At 38.8% G+C, this 25,779-nt stretch overlaps 1 protein-coding gene across 1 annotated transcript; it reads right to left on the bottom strand.

The window, feature by feature from the left end:
• Positions 1-9,430: 9,430 nt before the first annotated feature.
• LOC100357053 (olfactory receptor 6C75) lies at positions 9,431-17,839 on the bottom strand. Its single transcript, XM_008256592.4, has 2 exons — positions 17,814-17,839; positions 9,431-10,370 (listed from the first exon to the last, which is right to left on the bottom strand). Exon 2 carries the CDS (start codon positions 10,367-10,369, stop codon positions 9,431-9,433), a length of 939 nt encoding a protein of 312 aa, XP_008254814.1. The 5' UTR covers position 10,370; positions 17,814-17,839.
• Positions 17,840-25,779: the final 7,940 nt, after the last annotated feature.

The raw sequence follows: 25,779 nt of genomic DNA, 5'->3' as shown, positions 1-25,779 counted from the left end.
ACTCCTGCCAAGTCTACAAGTGAAAAAATGATTTAAAGTTAAATTATATCACATCTGTTGGGTTAGGAAATATTATCAAGCCTATAAAGAAGCAATAAACCAACTAACAAGTTGTGTTAAGTTCTGAAAAAATGATATATTTTAACCACCACAAAAAAAAATCTATATCTGATATCTGACTCATAGATCACTAGTCATTTCATATCGAGCATATAATCAATAAATCTGTATAGGAAATATATATACCTACCAAATATGTTTTACTTTCTTTTAAGAATCTGATCAAATGTGTGATGTGCAAAAACTAGTTAGAAAACCTTAAATTCATTCACTGACTGCTGCTAAGTTAGTATACCAGTAAGCATTTGTTCTGATTTTTTTTTTTTGACAGGCAGAGTGGACAGTGAGAGAGAGAGACAGAGAGACAGAGAGAAAGGTCTTCCTTTGCCGTTGGTTCACCCTCCAATGGCCGCCGTGGCCGGCACGCTGCGGCCGGCGCACCGCGCTGATCCGATGGCAGGAGCCAGGAGCCAGGTGCTTTTCCTGGTCTCCCATGGGGTGCAGGGCCCAGGCACCTGGGCCATCCTCCACTGCACTCCCTGGCCACAGCAGAGGGCTGGCCTGGAAGAGGGGCAACCGGGACAGAATCTGGCGCCCCGACCGGGACTAGAACCTGGTGTGCCGACGCCACAGGTGGAGGATTAGCCTATTGAGCCGTGGCGCCGGCCCTGATTTTCTAAAAATGAAACATTTTAGAACATGTTCTTGTGGTTATTTTCCATGATATCTGAAGATATTGAATTTTAGTATTTAAATGTAACAATAAATGAATTAGGATCATCAAAACCAACATGCATATGATCCTAAAGAAACAAACTCAGAATTTCTTAAGGTTTTGAAAGCTTTAACTTTTTCCTTTTTTGAATTACATAATAATTTATCAATTTATATAACAAATCCCTACAGCCAGATTTAAGTGATTTAAATTTAAAATTTATTAGAAAATGGAAAAAAAATAAGCAAAAATGGAAACCATACTTACAATTAAGTAACCCCATGCAGTAACAGTTTGGCTGCTGAAATCTAAATGTTCTGTTGCTTTACTGTATCTGAGTGTCAGTGTTTGATGTTTTGCGTTTGAAGTATTTTATAGACTTCCTAGCCTTTGATTTTCTTCCATAATAACGTAATTATGTAGTGTGTGGGTAGAACTAGGCAAGATGATATGCAGTGAGGGGAAACATATTTTAGGAATGAGTCCAGAAGAAGATTTATTACCAGAGGCAGGAAGGCCTGGGTAGGAAGGTGACACAGTACTAGGGGCTTGGAGAGGGGGCTACGGTTAGACCTTAGCAATGTATCCAAGAAGTCCTGCAACTTGTGGCCCACGGGGAGAGTCTTAGACCTGCGAGAAATCTGGTAGCCATAGTCAGTGGCAGACACTCTAGAGGCAGTCCCCAGCAGTCAGCTTATGTCACGTGTCAGAGTCGGAAATTCAGGTGATACTGCAAACATGTTCATCGAGTAAAAGTGTCCCTGGCACTAAGTTATTATTTAGGAGTAAAGCCAGAGGGTGTGGAAATGGAAGAGAGCAGTGGCAGAACGGGTAGTTTGAAACTGATTTACTGGGGCTGGCGCTGTGGCGTACCGGATAAAGCCCTGGCCTGAAGTGCCGGCATCCCATATGGGTGCCGGTTCAAGACCCGGCTGCTCCACTTCCGATCCAGCTCTCTGCTATGGCTTGGGAAAGTAGTAGAAGATGGCCCAAGTCCTTGGGCCCCTATACTCATGTTGGAGACCTGGAAGAAGCTCTTGGCTCCTGGCTTCAGATAGGTGCAGCTCCAGTCGTGTGGCCAATTGAGGAGTGAAGCAGTGGATGGAAAAGCTCTCTCTCCTCCCTCCCCGTGTAACTCTGACTTTCAAGTAAAATACATAAAGCTTTAAAAAAAAATAAACTGGTTTACTGAGCAGGAATTCAGAAGCAGGGGTCAAACTTTCCTGGAATGTGGATAAGATTGTCTTCAACCCCCTCAAAACAGAAAGAAGAAAAAAAATAGGAAGGGAGGAAGGAAGGAGAGGGAGAGGGAGAGGGGAAAGGAGAGAAAGAGAGGGAAGCCAGGAAGGTAAGCTGCCAAGAGAGAAAGGAAGACGTGGAAGGAAAGATGACAAGTGTGTGATTCCGGTGGTCAGAGCCAGGGCAATACTTACACCGAGATGGTCAAATAGAAGATGATAGATCATAGATTCCGTTAGTTAGTTAAGTGAAGCTCTTAATTCACAAGAAGAGGAGGGCTCGGAACATGAGTAGAATCAAGAAATAATTGCTGTAGAAAACAGGAGAGCTGCATGGCACGTGAATGAAGGTTCTGAAACAGAACATTCTTGCAACCTGATAGTGGACTATCCTAAGTTTTGCAGTCCAAGGCTAAATATTTAGTATTATTTATTACTCAAAATTCCCATGAAAAGAAGTCCTGACCACAGCTACTAGGAAACCCTCCTACTACAATATTTCACTTGGTTCTCAGTCACTCTTGTGAAAGAAAGGCAGCTTGTTGATTTTTTTTGTTGTTGTTATTCACCTTTTGGTGAGAGAATTTAGCTAAATAGTCTCTCCCAAGCAGACTGGTTCTATCTGTTTGGTTTTTTTTTTTTTTCCCAAAAATACACACAGGGGATTCTTTCAGGAAACAAGAATTAAAATGTCTCCTGAGACAGGCGGTACTGTTGTGTGCACCCTAGTGCCAAATTTTCATTAAGCATCCTTCAGAACTAATATTTTTAAACAACTACCACAGAAGTCTATAATGCTGACATTGAGGAAATGTCGTGAGTTATTTGGAGTCACAATTGTCAACATTTTGTTTTAACACGAAATAGCTGCCTGCTGAAATAATATAATCCAATTAAATGTAAACATGTAAGCAAGCAGAAAATAAGGGAAAGGATCACAAGAACATAATATCTGACACTAAAGTATTTTCTTGTTAATAAAAATACACATAGAGTATGTATTTTAGGCAAGATATAATTGGTTTGTAGGCACATTTTAAGATACAAGCAAAAATGGAGAATGTAATATAAATATAAAACCATGAGATTGTTATCTTAAAAAATTCCTTAAATATTGCTTTGTTCCTATTAGCAATAAAGCAAGCAAGATTTATGTACTTTTTTATTATACTTGCCTTATTTCTCCCTTTGGACAATTTGGGGTCTGGTCCATTGTTTTCAGCTATTGAATTGTTTGACTACAGTATGCTTGGTGTAGATGCTGAATTTTAATTAATTAATTATTAAAATAAATTTAATTATACACCTTTATGATATTCAGCATGATTATTCACTACATATATTCAATGGTTAGAGGTCAAATCAGGTTAGTTAGCATTGTCCTTAGAATTTTGTTAGTATTTACATGGTTATACTATAAAGCAGGTGAATCAAAAGAAATGGGGCCAACATATTGGTGATTCAATATTGTCAATTCATTGTCTTCTTTTAAGAGAACCTTAATAAATTACAGTATTTTTTAACTGAAAACACTGGTTCCTTTACCCTCTATTTCAAATATTTTATAAATATTATAGTTAGTATATTTCACTCTTTTGGGCACTATTTTTCTTGCATTTGGCACCAAGATTCTAGGAAAATTTTTCTTTTTTAATGTGTGGTAAGATCAGGGTCATCTTCATCCACGTATACTTCTATCCTTATTAGACTGAATTGTATAACGATTTCAATTTCAGCAGTGAGTGAAGATAGAATTATTACAAGATTGCACTTAAAGGTTTCCCTTAGTATCTTGTGACTCAGAGATAAATTAAAAAAAGGAATGTTTATGAAATCCTAGTGGTAACACATAAAAGATTTAAACAGAACTAGAAAACACATGCACCATTCCTGAGCTATAATGCTGCTACTATATAAATGGCAAATGTGGTTCCCTTTTATAGAAACATGAATAAGCAGAATATCTTAAAAATGTTTCTGTGGCCCGGGAGTGCAGTGGAGGATGGCCCAAGTGCTTGGGCCCTGCACCCCATGGGAGACCAGGAAAAGCACCTGGCTCCTGGCTCCTGCCATCGGATCAGTGCGGTGCGCCGGCCGCAGCGCACCGGCCGTGGAGGCCATTGGAGGGTGAACCAACGGCAAAGGAAGACCTTTCTCTCTGTCTCTCTCTCTCTCACTGTCCATTCTGCCTGTCAAAAAAAATAAATAAATAAAATAAATAAATTAATTAATTAAAAAAATATTTACACATTTACTTATGTTTTGTCATCAATAAATTCTTAATGATTATAATTTCTTTTTAAGTTTTATTTATTTATTTTTGAGATTGATTTATTTGAAAGGCAGAGTTACTTAGATGCAGAGGCAGAGAGAGAGAGAGAGATCTTCCATCCGCTGGTTCACTCCCCAGTTGGCTGCAACAGCCAGAGCTGCAACAATCCGAAGCCAGGAGCCAGGAGCCAGGAGCTTCCTCTGGGTCTTGCACATGGGTGCAGGGGCCCAAGCACTTGGGCCATCTCCTACCACTTTCCCAGGCCACAGCAGGGAGCTGGATTGGAAGTGGAGCAGCCGGGACTCAAACTGGTGCCTATGTGGGATGCTGCACTGCAGACAGCGGCTTTACCCACTACACCACAGCACTGGCCCCATAACTTCTTCTTTCTAGTCATAACCTATTATAATGATTCCAAGGGATTCAATAGTCCATAATATTTTTTTTTTCATTTGGAAATATTAGGGCTTGAAGAATTCTCTATAGTAATATGAATTAATGAAGTTTAAATTTATACTAGCAGTAGGACTTTTCATTCTTTGCAACAATTTAACTTTGGTAGAATCAACTTCCAAGATAATAATTCACCAATAGAAATCAATGAATACTTATGATTTTTGCCAGCTCCAATTTTTATCACCCTAGTAATTGCAATATGGTTAGAAAATAACTTTATAACACACATGCATTTTTTGTGAGTAATACATAAGTGTCATTTCTTTATTTGTAAACTTTTAAAGATTTATTTAGTTGATTTGAAAGGCAGAATTACAGAGAAAGACAGGGAGGGAAAGAGGAAGGGAGAGAGAGAGAGAGAGAAAGAAAGGGCTCCCACCCATTGGTTTATTCTCCAAATTACAACAGACAGGACTGGGCCAGTTTGAGAGAATTTACATTTACAATATCTACAAAATTTGAATATTTAATACTAAAGTCAGCCAAATAAATGAAAGATCTCTAAAATAAAAATTATAAACATTGATGAAGAAATCAAGGACACACAAAAAGAGGAAAGTAGTTCCATGTTCATGGATTGGAAGAACTGATATTGTTAAAATGTCCATACTACCCAAAGCATAATATAGATTCAATGCTATCCCTATCAAAATACCAGTGACATCCTTTAACAGAATTAGTACACAATCCTAAAATTCACATGGAAACACAAAAGATTCAGGGTAGTCAAAGCAATCATAAGTATCACATTATCTGATTTCAAAGCATATTACAAAGCTATGATAATTAAAACAGCATGGAATTGGTATAACAACTGAAAGATCAATTGCATAAAATAGAGAGCACAGAAATTAGTACATGCCTTTTCAGCCATTTGATTTTTGACACCAGTGCCAAAAACATACATTGGGGAAAGGAAAGTCATTTCAATAAATGGTGTATTAGAGTGAAAACTAGACCTTACACTCCCAACATATGCAAAAATAAATTCTAGATGGATCAAATATCTTTATTTATGTTTTTTTATTATTTTTTTTTATTTATTTTTGACAGGCAGAGTGGACAGTGAGAGAGAGAGACAGAGAGAAAGGTCTTCCTTTGCCGTTGGTTCACCCTCCAATGGCCGCCGCGGCCGGCGCGCTGCGGCCGGCGCACCGCGCTGATCCGATGGCAGGAGCCAGGAGCCAGGTGCTTTTCCTGGTCTCCCATGGGGTGCAGGGCCCAAGCACTTGGGCCATCCTCCACTGCACTCCCTGGCCACAGCAGAGGGCTGGCCTGGAAGAGGGGCAACCGGGACAGAATCTGGCGCCCCTACCGGGACTAGAACCTGGTGTGCCGGCGCCCCTAGGCGGAGGATTAGCCTAGTGAGCCGTGGCGCCCGCCCGGATCAAATATCTTAATGTAATAACTGAAACTATGAAATTGCAAGAAGAAAACATGGGGGAAACAGTTCCAGACACTGGTGTAGGTAATGATTTTGGGGATAAGATCCCAAAAGTGCAGGCAAAAAATCCAAACGTAGGCAAATGGTGTTAAGTAAAACTCAGAAACTCATGTAATGCAAAGGAAGCAATCAATAGAGTGAAGAAATGGGAGAAAATATTTGCAAGCCACTTACCTGACAAAGAATGGATATTCAGAATACACCAGGAACTCATAACAAACTTAACAATCATAAATAACCAATCTGTCTAAAAAATGTGCAAAGGACCTGAACAGACAATTTTGTTTTTGTCTGGCCTGGAGAGTTGGTGGAGGTGTGGGAGGTGGAGGGGGCAACCACTTGGGTGTGAGAATCGAGGGGATGTTGCGCCCCTCCACTTGCTCCACCACAGTGCAGGACTCAGCTGGCCAAGGTGGAGCACTGGCTGACCCCCTCATGGCAGGCAGCCAACTCCAGGAACGGGATGGCTCCATCCGTGGATGGGCGGCTCACGGGGCAGGGAGGGGATCCTCGGCTCCCTGTGGCTGTGGGAGCTGAGTGCACTGTGACTGTCAGAATTCTGTGGCTGCGCAGTAGGGCATGGGCTACGATGGGTCTTTGGCAATCACTGGGTCCGGCTCCAGAGGCTCAAATTCCCTTTGTGCTGGGGTGGGTCATCGTGGAAGGTTCTGCCATGCAAATGGCCAACAAATATATGAAAAAGAGTTCAATCTCACTAGCCAGCAGAAAAGTGCAGCTCAAAGCCACAATGAGAAATCTCCTCACTGCTATCCAAAAAGAGAGCAAAAACACTGGTGAGGACCTCATGCTCTGTTGGTGGAATGTAAATTAGTACAGCCACTATGGAAGACAGTCTGGAGATTCCTTGAAAGACTAGAAATAGAACTTCCAGACTATCTAGCAATCCACTAGGTATGTATCCGAAAGACATAAAATCATTTTAACAAAGAAGTACCTGTTCCATCATGCTTATTGTAGCACTGTTCACAGTAGTCAAGATATGACATCACCAAAATGTCCACATCAAAGGAATAGACAAAGAAAACGTGGCATATGTGCACCATGGAATACTATTTAGCCCTGAAAAAGAATGAAATCCTGTCATTTGCAGGAAGATGTATGGAACTAGAGGATATCACTAGACACAGAAATTCCAGCACTGCATGTCCTCCCACATTTGTAGGAGCTAAAAAAATAAACCAAACTCAATATGAACACAAAATGTTGATCACCAGATGCTGGGAGAGATGAGAAGGAAACTGGAAATTTGGATTAAAATAGAGAGGAAATTGGGTGTGATTGAGGATCATGAGAAATCTAATATAAGTTGCTAACAATAGGGGAAGGTCAGTGTGGGGAATATGGAAACTCTTTGTACAATTCAACAATTTTTGCTTTGTAAATGTAAAACTATTTGAAAGAAAAAGTAAAAAATATGAATAAATAAAAATATGAATAAAATATATTATTATTTTAACAACTTTCTCTTATAGACAGCTTTTCTTTTAAAATGCAGTTGGCAGAAATAGGGAAGCATTCACTTAAAGAATCTATTTATTAGTTATTATTTAGTATCAAGGGAAAAATATAAGGTAAATATCATATCTATTCCAAACTTTTTTTTCCTTAGAAAGCATATCACTACAACTTCAATTCAAACAACAGATAGTATTTCAGTGTATTATATTGTATCTTTAATTTATATTTAATGTTTCCACATTTTATTACTTTTAATTAAACATTCAAAGAGATATTTTATTTTATTTTTTTTTATCTTTTATTTAATGAATATAAATTTCCAAAGTACGACTCATGGGTTACAATGGCTTCCCCCCCCATACCGTCCCTCCCACCCACAACCCTCCCCTTTCCCACTCCCTCTCCCCTTCCATTCACATCAAGATTCATTTTCGATTATCTTAATATACAGAAGATCAGCTTAGTATACCTTAAGTAAGTATTTCAACAGTTTGCTCCCACACAGAAACATAAAGTGAAAAATAATAGATGATTTTTTTTAAATGATGATGAAATCAGATCAGACCTATTGTCATGTTTAATCCCAGTGAGAGTCAAGTTGGGAAAATTTCTTTCTTTTTTTTTTTTTTTTTTTTTTTTTTTACAGAAGATCAGTTTAGTGTACATTAAGTAAAGATTTCAGTCGTTTGCACCCCCATAGAAACACAAAGTGAAATATACTGTTTGAGTACTCGTTATAGCATTAAGCCTCAGTGTAGAGCACGTTAAGGACCGAGATCCTACATGAGGAGTAAGTGCACAGTGACTCCTGTTGTTGACTTTACCAATTGACACTCCTGTTTATGGCATCAGTAATCTCCCTATGCACCAGTTATGAGTTTCCAAGGCTATGGAAGCCCCTTGAGTTCTCCGACTCTTATCTTGTTTAGACACGGTCATAGTCAAAGTGGAGGTTCTCTCCTCCCTTCAGAGAAAGGCACCTCCCTCAAAGAGATATTTTAATAACATTTTAATTGTGCAACATTTCTGCTGACCTTGAAGAAGGAATTTTAAAGAGATTAATTGACACATTATCTTACATATCTTATGCTTAATATGATATTTATATATTTGATCATGTTTTTAGTAAGCTTCCTAATTGATAGCAATACATTTTTTTTTTTTTTTTGACAGGCAGAGTAGATAGAGAGAGACAGAGAGAAAAGTCTTCCTTTTGCCATTGGTTCACCCTCCAATGGCCGCCGTGGCCGGTGCGCTGTGGCCGGCGCACCGCGCTGATCCGATGGCAGGAGCCAGGTACTTATCCTGGTCTCCCATGGGGTGCAGGGCCCAAGGACTTGGGCCATCCTCCACTGCACTCCCTGGCCACAGCAGAGAGCTGGCCTGGAAGAGGGGCAACCGGGACAGAATCCAGCGCCCAGATTGGGACTAGAACCCGGTGTGCTGGTGCCGCAAGGCGGAGGATTAGCCTAGTGAGCCGCAGCGCCGGCCTGATAGCAATACATATTTAATACATGAGATCATATTCTACCTTGCCTGGATATGAGAAACAATAGAAATGTTGACTTGCCTAAAATTTAGTTATACAGAAGAAAGAGCAAGCATTTTTATTATAATTCAGATTTTATGTTAATCAGAAAAAGAGGTTGATGATATATATCTAACTGACGGGTGGAGATGAAGTGTTGAGAAATAACTGATGCAGAAAGACTAGAGAGCTTTTCTTCCAGCTTTCCTGCAGGGGTCCGTTTCGCACATAACCACACTCACTTCTGTGAAGCAAAGATCACCCTGTGCACCATGCTCTTGAAGGCTTGCTTCACCTGCTGATTCCTCAGCGTGTATATGAAGGGATTCAAGAGAGGAGCCACTGAGGTATTGAGCACAGCTACTCCTTTGCTTAACGTCACCCTCTCCCTTGCAGAGGGCTTAATGTACATGAAGATGCAGCTCCCGTAAGAGAGGGACACGACTACCATATGGGAGGAACACGTGGAAAAGGCTTTTTTCCTTTGACTTGTGGAAGGAATTCTCAGAATTGTCCGGATGATATTTGTGTAGGAGAGAATAATTAAAGTCAAGGTGACCATGAGTGTTACCACTGCTAAAACAAACGCCGTGAGTTCTAGAAAGCGAGTGTTTGTGCAAGAAAGCTGCAGCATTGGAGAAGAGTCACAGATGAAATGATCGATTACATTGGAGGCACAGAAATCCAGCTGTAGCAGAAAGATTATCGGTGGAAAGATGATCAGGAACCCTGCAAGCCATGAGCTGAACACAAGAAGGACACAGACTCGGCCGCTCATGATGGTTGTGTAGTGCAGGGGCTTGCAGATGGCCACGTAGCGGTCATAGGACATGGCCGCCAGAAGATAAAACTCTGTCACCCCCAAGAAGATGAAAAAAAACAACTGAGCAACACAGCCGCTGTAGGAAATAGTTCTGTCTCCCGTCACAATGGTGACAAGGAACCTGGGAATGCAGACAGACGTAAATGATATTTCCAGAAACGAGAAGTTCCGAAGGAAGAAATACATGGGCGTCTGCAGATGAGGATCCGAGAGGGTGAGGGTGATAATGATCAGGTTCCCAGTCACGCTTAGCATGTAGGTGACCAGGAGAAATACGAAAAGCACAACCTGCCACTGAGGGTCACTGGTTAATCCAAGAAGAATAAAGTTTGTTACTGTGGTGGAATTTCTCATTCTTTTGTCTAAGATGCTCAGTATTTTAGCTGTAGAAGAGGTGATGCCATAAAAAAAGCTATGACACTAGTAAAAATAATTAGGAAATTTCTAGGCACCTGACTTATTTCACTTAGCATAATGCCTCATAATAGGATGAATAATATTCCATTGTGTGGCAGTGTGCACATATACGTATGTGAATTTACAGAATCTGTGATGTTGTTTTTATATCTCCCATGTTCTTCAGAGGGTGCCCACTTTCATATATACAGGGTATGTAAGTCTAGAGATCTAATGTATGGCATGATGCCTGTGGTTAATAATATGATATTGCATGCTGAAAATTTGCTAAGAGAGTGGAGTTTAGATGCTTTTATCACAAAATTAAAAAAAAAGATAATTGTGGAAGGAGAGATAGAATAAATTGTTTGAATATTGTAATAATTTTACTATTTGCATATGTAATCATAATGTTGTACACCTTGGATATATAACATGAAAAATAATTTAACATACAAATAAACTTTTGAAAAACATATCTTTTTCTTATGGAGAAAAATTATTTTATTGTACATACAATATATTAAAAAATCCTGTTTCTGCTTTATATATCATTATTCCTATATTTCCTTCATTGAATTCTCAAGTATTTCAATATAAATGTGTCTTCTGAATGTTTCAATGTAGTCCCTGAAAAGAAGAAAGAAGAGCTTAAAACCTCTGGAAAACTTTTGAAATAACACACTTGATAACTCACTGCCTGTATACCACAGTACTCTGAATTTTTGCTGCTTTCTCTTTGTATTCTAAAAAATTTCAAATAAGTATTTCTTTCTGTAGTTTTGTTCAGTGTTTACAGTTAATGTAAAACAGTTCTTGAAAGCTTAATTTTATTTTTAATGGAAAATGCTTTTGTCTTTTTTCCCCAAATTGCATATCACTTCACAAAACCAGTGACTCTTTCCTGAAGGAGGATGAGTAGTAAATTCAACATGAGGTTTTGAGAAGGCAAGGAAGATTCATTTTTTTAAATATTTTTGATTCTGATATCACTCTTCATGTTCTACAGTATTTGTTCCTTCATGTCTAAAGTCATTATTTTCTACAAACATTTTAAATATGCTTTCATTGAAGGTAATTTAAAATATTTAAATATCTAGATAGTATCTAACGTCTCAGTTGATTTCTATATTCTTGATTGGGCTATTGAGCATACTAACATTTTCCCATTATTAGCCTAGTATTGTAATGTATGATGAATTTGCCCAAAATTTTTACCTGTTAGACTCTTGGAGAGATACATTTCTATTTTTAATGTCTTCCATCCTTAGGTCATATGATATGCACTTTATGTCATGTGTCCTTACATAATAGGTGTTAATTTTCTCTTTCTATAAAATTCACATTATGCAAAACTAAAACATAAAGTATATTTGATCAGTATTGAAGCATATCAAATAAATCATTTCGTATATTAGACAATAATGATTTCCTGGTTTCCAAATATGGATTATAACACAATTACTACCAGATACCTAGGTAACAACACAAACATTACATAGTTCTATTACTCACAAAACACTTAGGTGTAATAGACTGAAATGTTGCATGAAACTATTGCCTCATAGTTTTTTTGGTTTTCTTTCATTTATGTAATTCATGTAATCAGTGTAGTTTAATTTTTATGTATAAAAATATACATAATAAAAATTACTTGTATAAAATATGCACTAATAAAACAAAATTGATATTCCTAAAAGGATATACTTACTTTTCTGGTAAATATGACTGGTATAGTAAGTGTCTTCTCTACTAGCTTATTAATATGTTCAAACATAGGTGCTTTGAGGTTTATCAGGAGACTCTGCAATCTGTTTTGCCTCTGTGTTCTCATATTTGTGATGAAATATCTAAGCTATTGCTTGTAGAAGACGATCCTGAGCATTTCTCTACAATTTATCCAGGAAGGTCATCCATCAGCCCATCTTGATTCATCAATACAAAGGTCTCCCAGAACCTGAGATCCCAGGTTATCTTACCTATTGCCAGTTTATCCTGATGCTTGAAGTGAAGGCCACTGTAATATCTCTCTAATGATGGGCAGGATGATATGGTCTTGTATGCAGAACCACTGTTATTTAGGCTAGCCTTACTTTCCTGTGTTCCATTTACAGTGGACTCAGGGGAATTAGTTGAAAGAATAAACAAAAGGTACCATGGAGATTGGTGTTCTCTAGACACCAAGTGCTGAATGGTAGCCCAAAGTAGTCTACGATTTGACCAGATCAGTTAGAAGATGGTGGTCTGAAATCAGCAGAGAACAGAGATTGACATTTTCATCATAATCCAGAACTTCACCCGGAGAAGTAGTTAAGTAATGACGCTGTAGAGATCAGCAGTCTTTAAGTGGCAGAAGACCAAACTATGAATCAATGAATTTTCCAATTTTAGAGAAAATTAGTAGATCACTGTGATGTTTCACAATAATCTGAGGTCTTCATTTTCTACATCATAACATATTTAAAACTTCAGGCGCCTATTGAAACAATGAGTAAGTGTTGCTTGGAACCTCCTCAACCCACACTTAAGTGTCTGGTTCTTTCAGACCCAGCTTCTGGCTCATGGGCACCCTGGCTGGCAGCAGATGATCAACTATGTGATTCTCTGCCACTGAGGTTGGGGGTCCAGCTCAAGTTTCAGACTCCTGGCTCTGATCTGATCTGTTGCAAGTATTAGGGGGAGTGAACCAGAGGACAGAGGATCTCTGGCTCTCTGTCTCTGTGCTTTTGAAATAAAATGAGAATAAATATGCACACATCCCAAAAGAGATTTCAGTCTTTAAAGTTTTACATCTTTCCACTGAATGGTAATGTAGAAAACCTGAATGTGTTTACTGTCACTACCATTTATTCACTCGACACATATTTTTGAAGATACTTATGTGTTGGTTTTGGGAATTCAGACATGGAAAAGATAGCAATTTGCATAGATTTTACTTCTTGTAGCAAAGTCTAACGATTCTACTTTATATTTAATGTTTCACCGTACCCTTTCCAAGTCCAATACAAGTTACTATTCCTTTCAATAGCCCCTTATACTACTATCTCGAGACTTATGCTTAGTTGATATTTAATCCAATTGCTCTAAAGATATATAGGTATTTGAATCTAATGGAAATTGGGATTGTTTGATAATTCTAGGATGTTAGTCACTTCCTGAAATAAGATTTTAAGATTCTTTTTACTGTTTCTTTGGAAGACATAGCATTTAAGGCATACTATTATTACAATGAAAAAATATTAAGGAATTCAGAGTACATAGTTAAAAATTATTATTTATTATTATTGCCATAAATATGTCCCTGTTGAATTACAAACATTGCTATGTTAGTATTCATTCAATACCTCTCTGAAAGTCAAATTTCAAGGTAATATTTTAAAATTACATATTATAGAGTATATATAATGTGTAGGAAATTGCTTTAATGTATGCAATCTCATATTAACTTGATTATACCTTCAAAGACCATGTTTTCAAGTAAGACTCTTTCCACAGTTTCCATGAATTTTTTAAGGGTTCCATCAACCCAGTACCAGAAATAAATACTTTGAATATCAGCATTAAAGAATATATCTCTAATAAGTCTAAAATTTATATGCCTTTACAAATTTTAGCAGGATGCACTTTGGTGTCAAAAATTTCAACAATAGGCATAGAGATTGACAGATTATAAGCAATTAAGTCTGTTCTGATTAAGTAAATAAAATAAGAAATAATTAACTCTGGGGCTGGCCCTGTGGCATAGCAAGTAAATCCATCAGCTGCAATGCTGGCAACCCATATGGGCACTGGTTCGAGTCCCAGATGCTCCACTTCTTCTTTTTTTTTTTTTTTAAGATTTCATTTATTTATTTGAAAATCAGAGTTAGAGAGAGAAGGAGAGACAGAGAGAGAGGTCTTCCACTGGTTAACTCCCCAATTGGCCACAACGGCCAGAGCCAGGAGCCAGGAGCTTCTTCCAGGTCTCCATGTGGGTTCCAGGTCTCCATGTTGGGCCATCTTCTGCTTTCCCAGGCCATAGTAGAGAGCGGAATCAGAAGTGGAGCAGCCGGGGCACAAACCAGCGCCCATATGGGATGCTGGTGCTACAGGTGGTGGTTTTACCCCACTACATCACAGTGCCGGCCCCTGCTCCACTTCTGATCCAGTTCCTTGCTGATGTGCCTGAGAAAGCAGCGGAGGATGGCCCAAGTGCTTGGGTCCCTGCACCCATGTGAGAGACCTGGAATAAGCTCCTGGCTTTTGGCTTTGGAGTAGCCTAGCTCCAGCCATTGTGGCCATTTGGGAGTGAACCAATGGATGGAAGATCTCTCTCTCCCTCTCTCTCTCTGTGTAACTCTGCCATTCAAATAAATAAATAAATCTTTAAAAATAAAGAGATAATTACCTCTTTGATAACAATTTTAACAACATTCCAGAAAAATTGAGGACTTTTTAAAACCTGTGGTGTGCCATAGAAGTTACTAATATGACCCAAAATTTTAACTTTAGCTTTCCTTGAAATTTATACCTGAGTTCATGTATTTTCATTGCAATGGTATCATTTATCACTTGGTTATCTTAAATGCACATAAAGGAAATAAAACATATGGACTTTTATTATTTATTTAACCAAATGAGAACAAAACACTAAAATAAATATGTGCAAAATTTTAAACAAGGAAATTAAAAAAGGTAAGATTTATCCATTGCATACTAGTACTTGCTTTCTGCTTTATACATACAAAATATTTGACTCTTGTGTTGTAAACAAGGCAACACTCCTTTACACACCCCAATGTCTTCTTATCTTATAAAATATTGATCTTTAGCATAGTTCTAATTCTTATTTTCTCTAAAAGGTTTATTTATTTGAAAGGCAGAAATACAGAGAAAGAGAGGGAGAGACAGAGAGATGTTCCACCCACAGGTTCATTCCCCACATGGCCACAGCAACCTGGGCTGGGCCAGGCTGAAGTCAGAAGCCTGGAACTCCACTCAGGTCTCCCACGTGGGAGCAGGAGCCCAAGCACTTGGGCCATCTTCTGCTACTTCTGCAGGTACATTAGCAGGGAGCTGGCTTAGAAGTAAAGCAGTCGACACTCAAACCAGTACTCGTACTGTGAAGGAGCTGCAGGTGGCAGCTTCATCAGCCGTGCCGCAGTACCTAACACGGTTCTCATTCTCACAGTCCTTTGCTTTAAGGAAGCGGATAAAGAAAACCAGTTTTCTTGATGGAACAAAAACTTCCAAGTAATGAAGTGGAGCTTTATCTATGTATCTGTTAATGGTGAAGTATAGTTAATATAACAATCCAGAGTTCTATGTAAAGAAATCTTGAGAATTAACAGAAGATTTGCCTTATTCAGTAAAATACATACAAGATTCAACAAAACTAAGACTACTCTGGTTTTTTATACATTGAAAATTGACTAGAAAAATAAGAAGGTGCAACAAATGAGTGGCTAAAATAATGTCATCAGGAATGTTGGCTCAGCTTAATGTATAAAATTTGTCCTGCAAAATATGTTTATGAGATAGTTTTACTGTTAACTCTACAATGAAAGTAGTTCTCAGGAGCCCAATTCATAGAATCACTGTAGGACAGAGGGCTATTGATGATGCCTCCGCAGAGTTGTGTTACAACCTTGAACTGGTCACAGAGAAGCAACCACAATGTGTAAATTGTTTCTCATAAATAACGAGTTAAGAGATATATTGTTGTATAAGAGGCAAATGATGCAGCAATACAGTAGACAGTATTTAAAAATCACTTAGGGCTACTGGGATGGTTCTTGTTTTTAGGAAGATAGGATTAGCTATGAGGTTTTCAAAAGCTTTTAATTTTGCAGTAATTTTAAACATAAGTTAGAGTCACAAAATCATACAGAATTGTTGTATTCCATTCACTCAATTCCCATGAAATGCAAAATCTTATATAACCATAGTAAAATTGTCAAACTAGAAAAATAATTTTGATATAATACTGCCGAGTATAGTGAGACTACCTCGTTATCTTTAAAACAATTACTGTCCCATCTTTCAGAATCAAATCCAAAATCCATGAAGCATCTAGATGTCATGTTCCTTTGTTTTTTCCAGTAGTGTTGGGTGGAGATACTTTGAAAATGTGCAAATATCCACTTCCTTGCTAAAACTTTAATCACAAATTTTGGTTTTCTACACTGTTCTCACCTGCAATAATGGTGATTTTATGTTACCTAATTTCTTCTGTATTTAATAATTAGATTTTTTATGAAAAAGTTATATGTTTCTTAACTTTTGTTGAATTATACAAACTTTTATTTATAATTGTATGCAATAATGCATGTTATTCTTTGGTTTATAATCTGATACAATTTATTTGATTTCCAAAATATTTGTGCCTTGGCCATTGGCTGTTCTTTCAGGTTAGGCTGCTGAGTTTTTTCAATCTGATTCCATTTTATTCATGAAGTCTTCCTAAGGCCTGCCAGAGATGAGAAATCTATGTATGCACACTGATTCATGGATGTACACAAATACACGAGTACTATGTACATGTATTGTAAGCATATATAGTTAATTTTCATTGTGCATGGTAATTAAGTTCCACAAAAATCTCCACAAACTCTGGAGTAATAATACAAATCTCTTGATTCTAGGGCAAATGAGGATTTGATTTCTGCAAGCCTCTGGTCACAGCACTTTCATCAGCCAATACTGTTTGTTGTTGCATACAGGACGCGGGTCAAGCATTCCTAATCTGATAATACAAAATCTAAAATGCTTCAAAATCTGAAAGCTTTTGGTTGCTTACATGATATCACCAGTGCAGAATTCAACATCTGGCCTCAAGTGGCAGGTTGTAGTCAAAACACAGGTTTATAAACTAATGTATAAAATTACCTTCGAGTTATAAACTTGTATATTCAGTTTATATGAAATATAAGTGGATGTTTTGTTTAGACTGGTCACATCCCTAATATAGTTCAACATGTACGTGCAACCACTACAAATTAAAAAAAAATCCTGGATCCAAAGCACTTCTGATCTGAACATTTTAGGTATGAGTTAATCAAATTCTATATAATTAGTGTTATAAAAATTAGTTTTCCAATATCCTTGTCAAACAAGACAATCTCATTAATGTTGAAAACTCCTTCTATAAAACATTTTATTATATGTCATTTCAAAACCTCTTTCACAGTCCACTTGTCTGGAAAACTTGCATTACCTGCTAATTTAACTTTTTTCTATTTTATCACTGAAGCATGTAGGTCAGTCATCACTGGTTCAACATTTTTCTCATTCTGGGTAACATGAACATGAATTTGCTTGATTTCAACCTCAACAACAATGCTTTTTTTAAAAAAAATCAATGTTCATCTCATGAATCCACAAATTTAGCTGTGCTCATCTTTTCCATAGCTTTGTTTTGCACTAGAGATGGTATTTTTGCCTTTTCATGGTAAGCTTCGCATACAGATTGGTTAGCTTCTCTTCCTCTTTCTGACATCCTGTGTTGGTGAGGTCAAGGCAACTTCAGCCTTCTGACAAGGTCACAGCAGAAGGTTTGTCTCAGCAAGGCTTAAGAAGGACAGTTGTGGTCCTCTTGATGGTTTTAGGTTTGTTAGGAAATACACTCTGCATAACAAAGCCGGAGCTTATTGGTGGCCACACTAATGATTCCTAATTTTAGGGAAGAGCGCTTAATTTAAAAATCCCCAAAATGTCCACTGCTTTGTAGAATTTTATTTTATTTTTAATTTTTTTTGACAGGCAGAGTGGACAGTGAGAGAGAGAGACAGAGAGAAAGGTCTTCCTTTGCCGTTGGTTCACCCTCCAATGGCCGCCGCGGCCGGCGCACTGCGGCCGGCACACTGTGCTGATCCGATGGCAGGAGCCAGGTGCTTCTCCTGGTCTCCCATGGGGTGCAGGGCCCAAGCACTTGGGCCATCCTCCACTGCACTTCCCTGGCCACAGCAGAGAGCTGGCCTGGAAGAGGGGCAACCGGGACAGAATCCGGCGCCCTGACCGGGACTAGAACCCGATGTGCTGGCGCCGCAAGGCGGAGGATTAGCCTAGTGAGCCGCGGCACCAGCCTGCTTTGTAGAATTTTAATCAAGCAGAATATTAGTTTAGGAGAAGGAAGGGGTTGATGCTTTACGCAAGGTTGAGCTGTTTGTGGGTAAGAATTAAAAGGCAACAAGCTCCCTTCCCACTAAAACAAAGACAGATGTTATTAAAGCTTTAATTTAATATGTGCTACAAATACAACAATGGTTAGGATGTCAAAACTGTGGCATAGATCTAAATAAACCTTTAGATAAGTACAATAAAGAAATTAAAGAGTTACAGAAAGAACTGCAAAGGAGGGAATGTATTTTAAAAAGGGCCTGCTTTGAACATTGGGGCTTTTAGTAAAGATTAAATTAGGAAGGTAATATTCTAGCTTGTGTAGCCAATTTCTGCTTAGCTCGACAGCACTCCAGGCCTTGGCTTGTGTGGGCAGCCTGTTATCTCGTGCCTGTCTATGATTGTAACCCATGCTCTGAATATGCCCTTGAAAATCAAAGAAACTGTAACTAGATGTAGACATAGAATCTAGAGGCAACACAAAACACAAGGTCAATGGTTCTAAGAAAATGGACAACAGACTTGTTATTGTAAGAAGAAAGAATCATTATGTGACATGATATAAAAATCAAGTCTGGTGCTTGAGAGCCAGAGCCACGCCATCAGCCTTGCTGTGAGTGTGTCTCTCACTTATTCCTGCACCGATGCCTCCATACCTTCAGGAACTCCTGGACTGGCTGGAGTTGGACTCAGACACTGTGTTATTGATTCATTAACACTGAGCTCATGAACAGCAGTCCCATAACTCACATCTGAGCAAAGGTTATCTGACCCATGCCTTTTTTTTCCTTAAACATTTACAAAATTTAATTAGTAATCCCTCTCAGTGCAAAACTATTACATGTACACGTATACAAAGCCTTCTGATCAAATCAGGAAAATCAATGTCTCAGTTTCCCCATCACTACCTCTTTTTGGGGTCTTAGAGTTCCTCTCTTCCAGCTATTTATAAAATATATACTATTGTAATTATTGTCCCTCATCCATGTGTGCTGTAGAATATGAAAACTTAACCCTTCCAGATGACTGTACTTTGTTACCCTTTATCCAACATCACTTTTCTCCCTTTCCCCTCCATTCCAAGTCTCTAATAATCACTATTCCACATTCAGATCAGATTCTCTTTTTAGGTTCCTCAGGTGATCTTTTTTTGTTCCTGTATCTGACTTCACTTAATGTGATAATGTCCTACAGTTTCATTTTGTTGCAAATGGTAGAATATCATATTTGACATCAAAATACTTTTCCATTGCATATATATTTTATATATGTGTATATATGCCACATTTTCCTTATCCATTCATCCATTAATGGGCATTTAAATGGATTCCATATATACCTGTGAATAGTGCAGTAGTAAGAATGGAAGTGCTGGTATTTCTCTGACGTGCTGATTTCATTTCCTTGGAATATATTCCCAGAAATGAGATTCTTGTATCACAGGGTGGTTCTATATTTAGTTTCTTTTAAAGAATTTACACACCATAATTCCTATACTCACTTTCCCACCAACAGTGGATCAGGGGTTCTTTTCTTTCAGCATTTGTTATTTATATTTATGATAATAACAATTCTAAGTGGTATGAAACAATATCTTACCGTGGTTTTGATTTGCATTTTCCTGATGGCTAATGATGTTGAGTGTATTTTCATAAATTTGTTGAACATTTGATTCCTTCTTTTGAGCCATTTTTATTCATATATTTGACCTTTTAAATTTTTTTTATTTTTTATTACTGAGTTTTTTGAGTTCCATATTTATTTTGGATATTAATCCTTTTTAAAAAAAGATTTATTTATTTATTTGAAAGAGTTACACAGAGAGAGAAAGAGAGGCAGAGAGGGGGAGTTCTTCCATCTGCTGGTTCACTCCCCAGTTAGCCGCAACGGCCAGAGCTGTGCTGATCTGAAACCAGGAGCCAGGATCCAGGATCCAGGAACTTCTTTCAGGTCTCCCACTCAGGTGCAGGGCCCAAGGACTTGGGCCATCTTCTACTGCTTTCTCAGGCCATAGCAGAGAGCTGGGTCGGAAGTGGAGCAGCCGGGTCTTGAACTGGCGCCCATATAGGATGCCTGCACTGCAGGCAGTGACCTTACCAACTATGCCACAGCGCCACCCCACGGATATTAATCCTTTGTCAGATAGTTTGCAACTATTTTCTCCCATTCCATTTGTCGTCTCTTCACTCTGTGATTTCTATTCAGAGGCATCTTAGTTTTTATAATCCCAGTTGTATAGTTTTCCTTTGTTGCCTATGCTTTTGGGACTTACCAAAAAAATTTCCAATCCTAATGTTTCTTAGTCTTTTTGTTACTTCATAATTGCAGGTTTTACATTTATGTCTTTGATCCATTTTGAGTTGATTTTTGTATAGGGTGAGGGGTAAGATTCAAGTTTCAATTTTTTTGTTCATAGATTGACCATTTCTCCAGGGCTGCTTAAGGAGAGGCTGTCCTTTTTCCTGCTACATTTCTTTGGTAACTTTGTTGAGAATCAGTTGGCTGTGGCTGTTGGAATTGCTTTTGGGGTTTCTATTCATTCCATTGGCTCATGTGTATATTTCTCTCTTTTTTTGTTTAAAGAGATATTTATCTATTTATTTATTTCAAAGACATAATGACAAAGATAAGGAAAAGACAGGGGGACAGAGGGAGAGACAGATGGCGATCTTCCATCTGCTGGTTCACTCCCCAGACGGTCTTGAATACCACAGCTAGGGCTGCTCTAGGCCAAGACCAGGACCCAGGGGCTTCATCCAGGTCTCCCACATGGGTGTCAGGGGTCCAAGTACCTGGGCCATCATCTGCTGTTTCCCAGGCACATAAGCAAGGAACTGAGTTGCAAGTGTAGTAGCCAGTCCTGGAACCAGAACTCTGACATGGAACAGTGGTGCACAAGCAGCTGCTTAACCCAGTGTTCCATAATGTCAGTCTGCATTGTCTGTTTTGATGCCAGATCATGTTATTTTGGTGATTCTGGGCCCTGCAATATGTCTTGAGACCAGGCGATGTGGTGCTTCCAACTGTACCGTTTTTGTTAAAGACTGCTCCTGTTAAGTCATAACACAGCCTTCTTGCTCTTATGAAATGTAGACAGCAAGTCATTTGCTGCCAATTGAAGTGAAATTACCTAGAGAAAAAAACCCCACAAAACAATGAAAAATGTGGCATTGACTGGATGATGATAACACCACTTGTTTAGCGTGTGAGAGCTGAAGCAAGAAGACAGCGCATAGTTTCATGTAACCTCAAGTGAAAATGTGCATTATGAGTAACTCAGTTTTGTTTCCTTGCTCTGTGTGTTCCTAAATGACTGTAAAAGTGGAACGAACATTAACTTTGGAGTTACAAATACACTTTTAGTCCCAAGGCAAATCAGTAAGTATGGAATCTGCGCATCATGGGTATCCATTTAAAATTTAAATTTAGGCCTGCGCCTTGGCTCAATAGGCTAATCCTCCACCTTGCAGCGCCGGCACCCCGGGTTCTAGTCCCGGTCAGGGCGCCAGATTCTGTCCCGGTTGCCCCTCTTCCAGGCCAGCTCTCTGCTGTGGCCTGGGAGTGAAGTGGAGGATGGCCCAAGAGCTTGGGCCCTGCACCCCATGGGAGACCAGGATAAGCACCTGGCTCCTGCCATCGGATCAGCACGGTGCGCCGGCTGCAGCGGCCATTAGAGGGTGAACCAATGGCAAAGGAAGACCTTTCTCTCTGTCTCTCTCTCTCACTGTCCACTCTGCCTGTCAAAAATAAATAAATAAATAAAATAAAATAAAATAAAATAAAATTTAAAATTAAAAAGTTCATAACGATATTCCAACCTCAGTGCCCAGGGACAGAGTTCAATCTGGCATTTGTCATTTACTTCTTTGTAATTTCTTTCGTTGGTAGGAAGTACACTTGTTTTGTAATATATTCATGTATTTAATCAAATATGGTAAACAGAGTAGTTTCAGAATTGCTAGCTAATGTGCCTATGAGAAATAAATTTACTTCTTTTTTTAAAGATTTATTTTATCTATTTGAAAAACAGAGTTACACAGAGAGGTAGAGAAAGAGAGAGAGGTCTTCCATCCACTGGTTCACTCCCCAAATGGCTGCAATGGCTGGAGCTGCGCTAATCTGAAGCCAGGAGCTTCCTCTGGGTCTCCCACATGGGTGCAGGGCCCAAGGACTTGGGCTATCTTCCACTGCTTTCCTAGGCCATGGCAGAGAGCTGGATCAGGAGAGGCACAGCCAGGACTAGAAGCAGTGTCCATATGGGATGCTGGCACTGCAGGCAGTGGCTTTACCCTCTGCACCACAGTGCTGGCCCCACAAATTTACTTCTTAAAATATAGTGTTCCTAATCTATTTTTCCTTCAGTCAAAGCATTGATTTCAAAATTACTTAGGTCAGTGGCTTTCCAACCCAGGCCTTTAGTATTGGTTATGCTTGTAATTTGTAAAACAATTAGATCCATTTGTTACAGTAAGCATTGCTTTTTTTTTTTTTTTATGCCTAAAGCAAATTTTCAGTCTGAAAAAAGAACACTTTAAAATGCATGCCATTTTCTGGCCGGCGCCGTGGCTCACTAGGCTAATCCTCTGCCTTGTGGCGCTGGCATACCGGGTTCTAGTCCCGGTCGGGGCACCAGATTCTGTCCCAGTTGCCCCTCTTCCAGGCCAGCTCTCTGCTGGGCCAGGGAGTGCAGTGGAGGATGGCCCAAGTCCTTGGGCCCTGCACCCCATGGGAGACCAGGAGAAGTACCTGGCTCCTGCCATCGGATCAGCACGGTGCGCCAGCCGTGGCGGCCATTGGAGGGTGAACCAACGGCAAAAGGAAGACCTTTCTCTCTGTCTGTCTCTCACTATCCACTCTGCCTGTCAAAAAAACAAATAAACAAAAAACCAAACAAAAAATGCATGTCATTTTCTAAGTGCCTTTTAAAATATATATTTCAAGAATTATAAGAAAAAAATAAGCAGAAAAAAAAAAAACCAGAAACTGTAACGTTAGTACATTTCAAACAGAATGTTCTCTCAGATCAATTTAAAAATTAATGAAAGGGCCAGTGCTGAGGCTTAGTAGGCTAAGCATCCAGCCTGTGGTGCCAGCATCCCATATGGGTGCCATTTCCTGTCCCGGCTGCTGGTCTTCTGATCCAGTTCTCTGCTATGGCCTGGGAAAGCAGTAGAAAATGGCTCAAGTCCTTGGGCCCTGCACCCACGTGGGAGACCTGGAAGAAGCTCCTGGCTCCTGGCTTTGGATCAGTACAGCTCTGGCTGTTGTGGCCATCTGAGGAGTGAATCAGTGGATGGAAGATCTTTATCTCTGTCTCTCCCTCTCTCTGTAACTTTGCCTCTCAAGTAAATAAATAAAATCTTTAAAAAATTTGGGAAGTGAACCAGCCACTAGTTTCTGAGTTAGTGCGGCAGAACTTCCCTGAGTTAATAATACTGTTGCATATCATTGTAATATTTCACTGTTGGATACAAGAAACCATTTAGAGTTAAGAAAACACTAGGGGCTGATGTTGTGGCATAACAGGTTAAGCCACTGCTATATCCCATATCAGAGTGCCTGTTGGAGTCGTGGAAACTCTGCTTCTGGTCCAGCTCCCTGCTAATACACCTGGAAAGGCAGCAGATGAACCAAGTACGTGAGCCCTGCCTCTGATGTGGGAGGCCTGAATAGCGTTTCAAACTTCGGGTTTTGGTCTGGCTCAATCTTGGCTGTTGTAGCTACTTGAGGAGTAAATCACCACATGATCTATTTCTCTCTTTTCCTGTTTCTATGCTTCTTACTCTTTCTCTCTCTTTCATTTTGCTTTTGGAATAAATAAATAAATCTTTAAAAAAGAAAGCATCAAGCTGTTGATACGCATGGGAAACTGGTCACCAAGGTCCCTCTGAAAGCTTACTGAGTGAAAGATAGCATTTTATCCTATGTATGTCCACAGTGGAGGATTGGGTTGGAAATCTAGAAAGGAGAGAGAGGTTCATATGTTGAATAAGGAGTATAAGATGTAGCTAATACTGTTGAAGGATTACAGTGCTTGTATCCATGGTTCTGAAAAATGAATCAGAAACCCAGATGTAACTGTTTGTTCCAATAATTTGTCAGAGCAGAGTCATGATAATTTAAAGGAAGTCATATTGATAATAAAAACAGGAAGTAGGCATTTTAAGACTTCCATCCATTTGTTTATTAATTTAACAAATATATTTTGAATCACTATGCTATAATAAGCCATTTGGTGAGCACAAGTGAGCAAAATTTTCTCTATGCTTGAAAAATGTGCATGGCCCATTAGTAGAGTCAGTCAAAAAAAAGGAAATTCTAATATATTCTGAAATTTTCTAGTACATTGGTGAGGGCACTGCACCATTCTGAATCACTTATGGGATCTTATGGAACAAAATATAGAAATAGATCCAAATTATCAATGGACCAAGAAAGTGATGGGCTTGGTAATGATAGCACAGGAGAGCTAACATCAAAAAAGAGTTGTAGGAATTTTCATTGTTTAAGGATATAGAGGTTTACTGTATAAGAGAATGCTTAAATAATATCTATAATGAATTATAAACTACATTTTCCATAGCTATGGCTGAGGTTGGTGGTGTGGCTAGTTCAGTGTTCAATCCCCAAATGACAGTCTTTCCCAAAAAGCATCAAACAAAACAGAATACATTGAGCATTTATCATATATGTCATCAGGCATATAACCATCAGAGGTTAGAAACAGAATTTTTGCAGTATTCTCAGTTTCTTTAGCTAAAGTAATTTTCTGCTGTTTAAGAGACTTAATGTTCAATTCCAAAGAGACAATTGCCCTTGAACATTTCATTTTCTAGGGTTTGTTAATTTGGCAGAGATATTTGCCTAAGCCAAACTTGGTGTTTTGGATGTGCTCATTTCACACTTTTGTGGGAAAAAAAAGAGGCCTAGTAGCATTTAATACTGTAATTCTAAGATTCCATTGTATATTTTTATTTTGCTAGATTTCTTACCTCTCCTGTGTGATGGTACAAAGGTTTGCTTACTGTGGCATAGCCGTGATTTTAATCACTGTCCTGGTAAGTATCAAACATCTGTAATTCCTTGTTTCTGGGGATGATGGCTTTCAGTGCATCATTCATTCAAAGGAGGAGAAGAAATACATGCACGCTTCTATCCTGATACTATTCACGGCAAACTAAAAGCCCCGTGTCTCTCTCAGGGAAAACCATTTTTGTTCTATTCAAAGTTACAATCGTCAACCAAGGTATTCTAATTCACACAAATACATT

This window comes from Oryctolagus cuniculus, chromosome 11, assembly GCF_051225735.1.
Source record: "Oryctolagus cuniculus isolate XC-2025 breed Fujian yellow rabbit chromosome 11, ASM5122573v1, whole genome shotgun sequence".
In the NCBI taxonomy this organism is placed as follows: Eukaryota; Metazoa; Chordata; class Mammalia; order Lagomorpha; family Leporidae; genus Oryctolagus; species Oryctolagus cuniculus.
The sequence above is the reverse complement of the archived record's forward strand: the minus strand, read 5'-3'. Positions and strand labels throughout refer to the sequence as shown.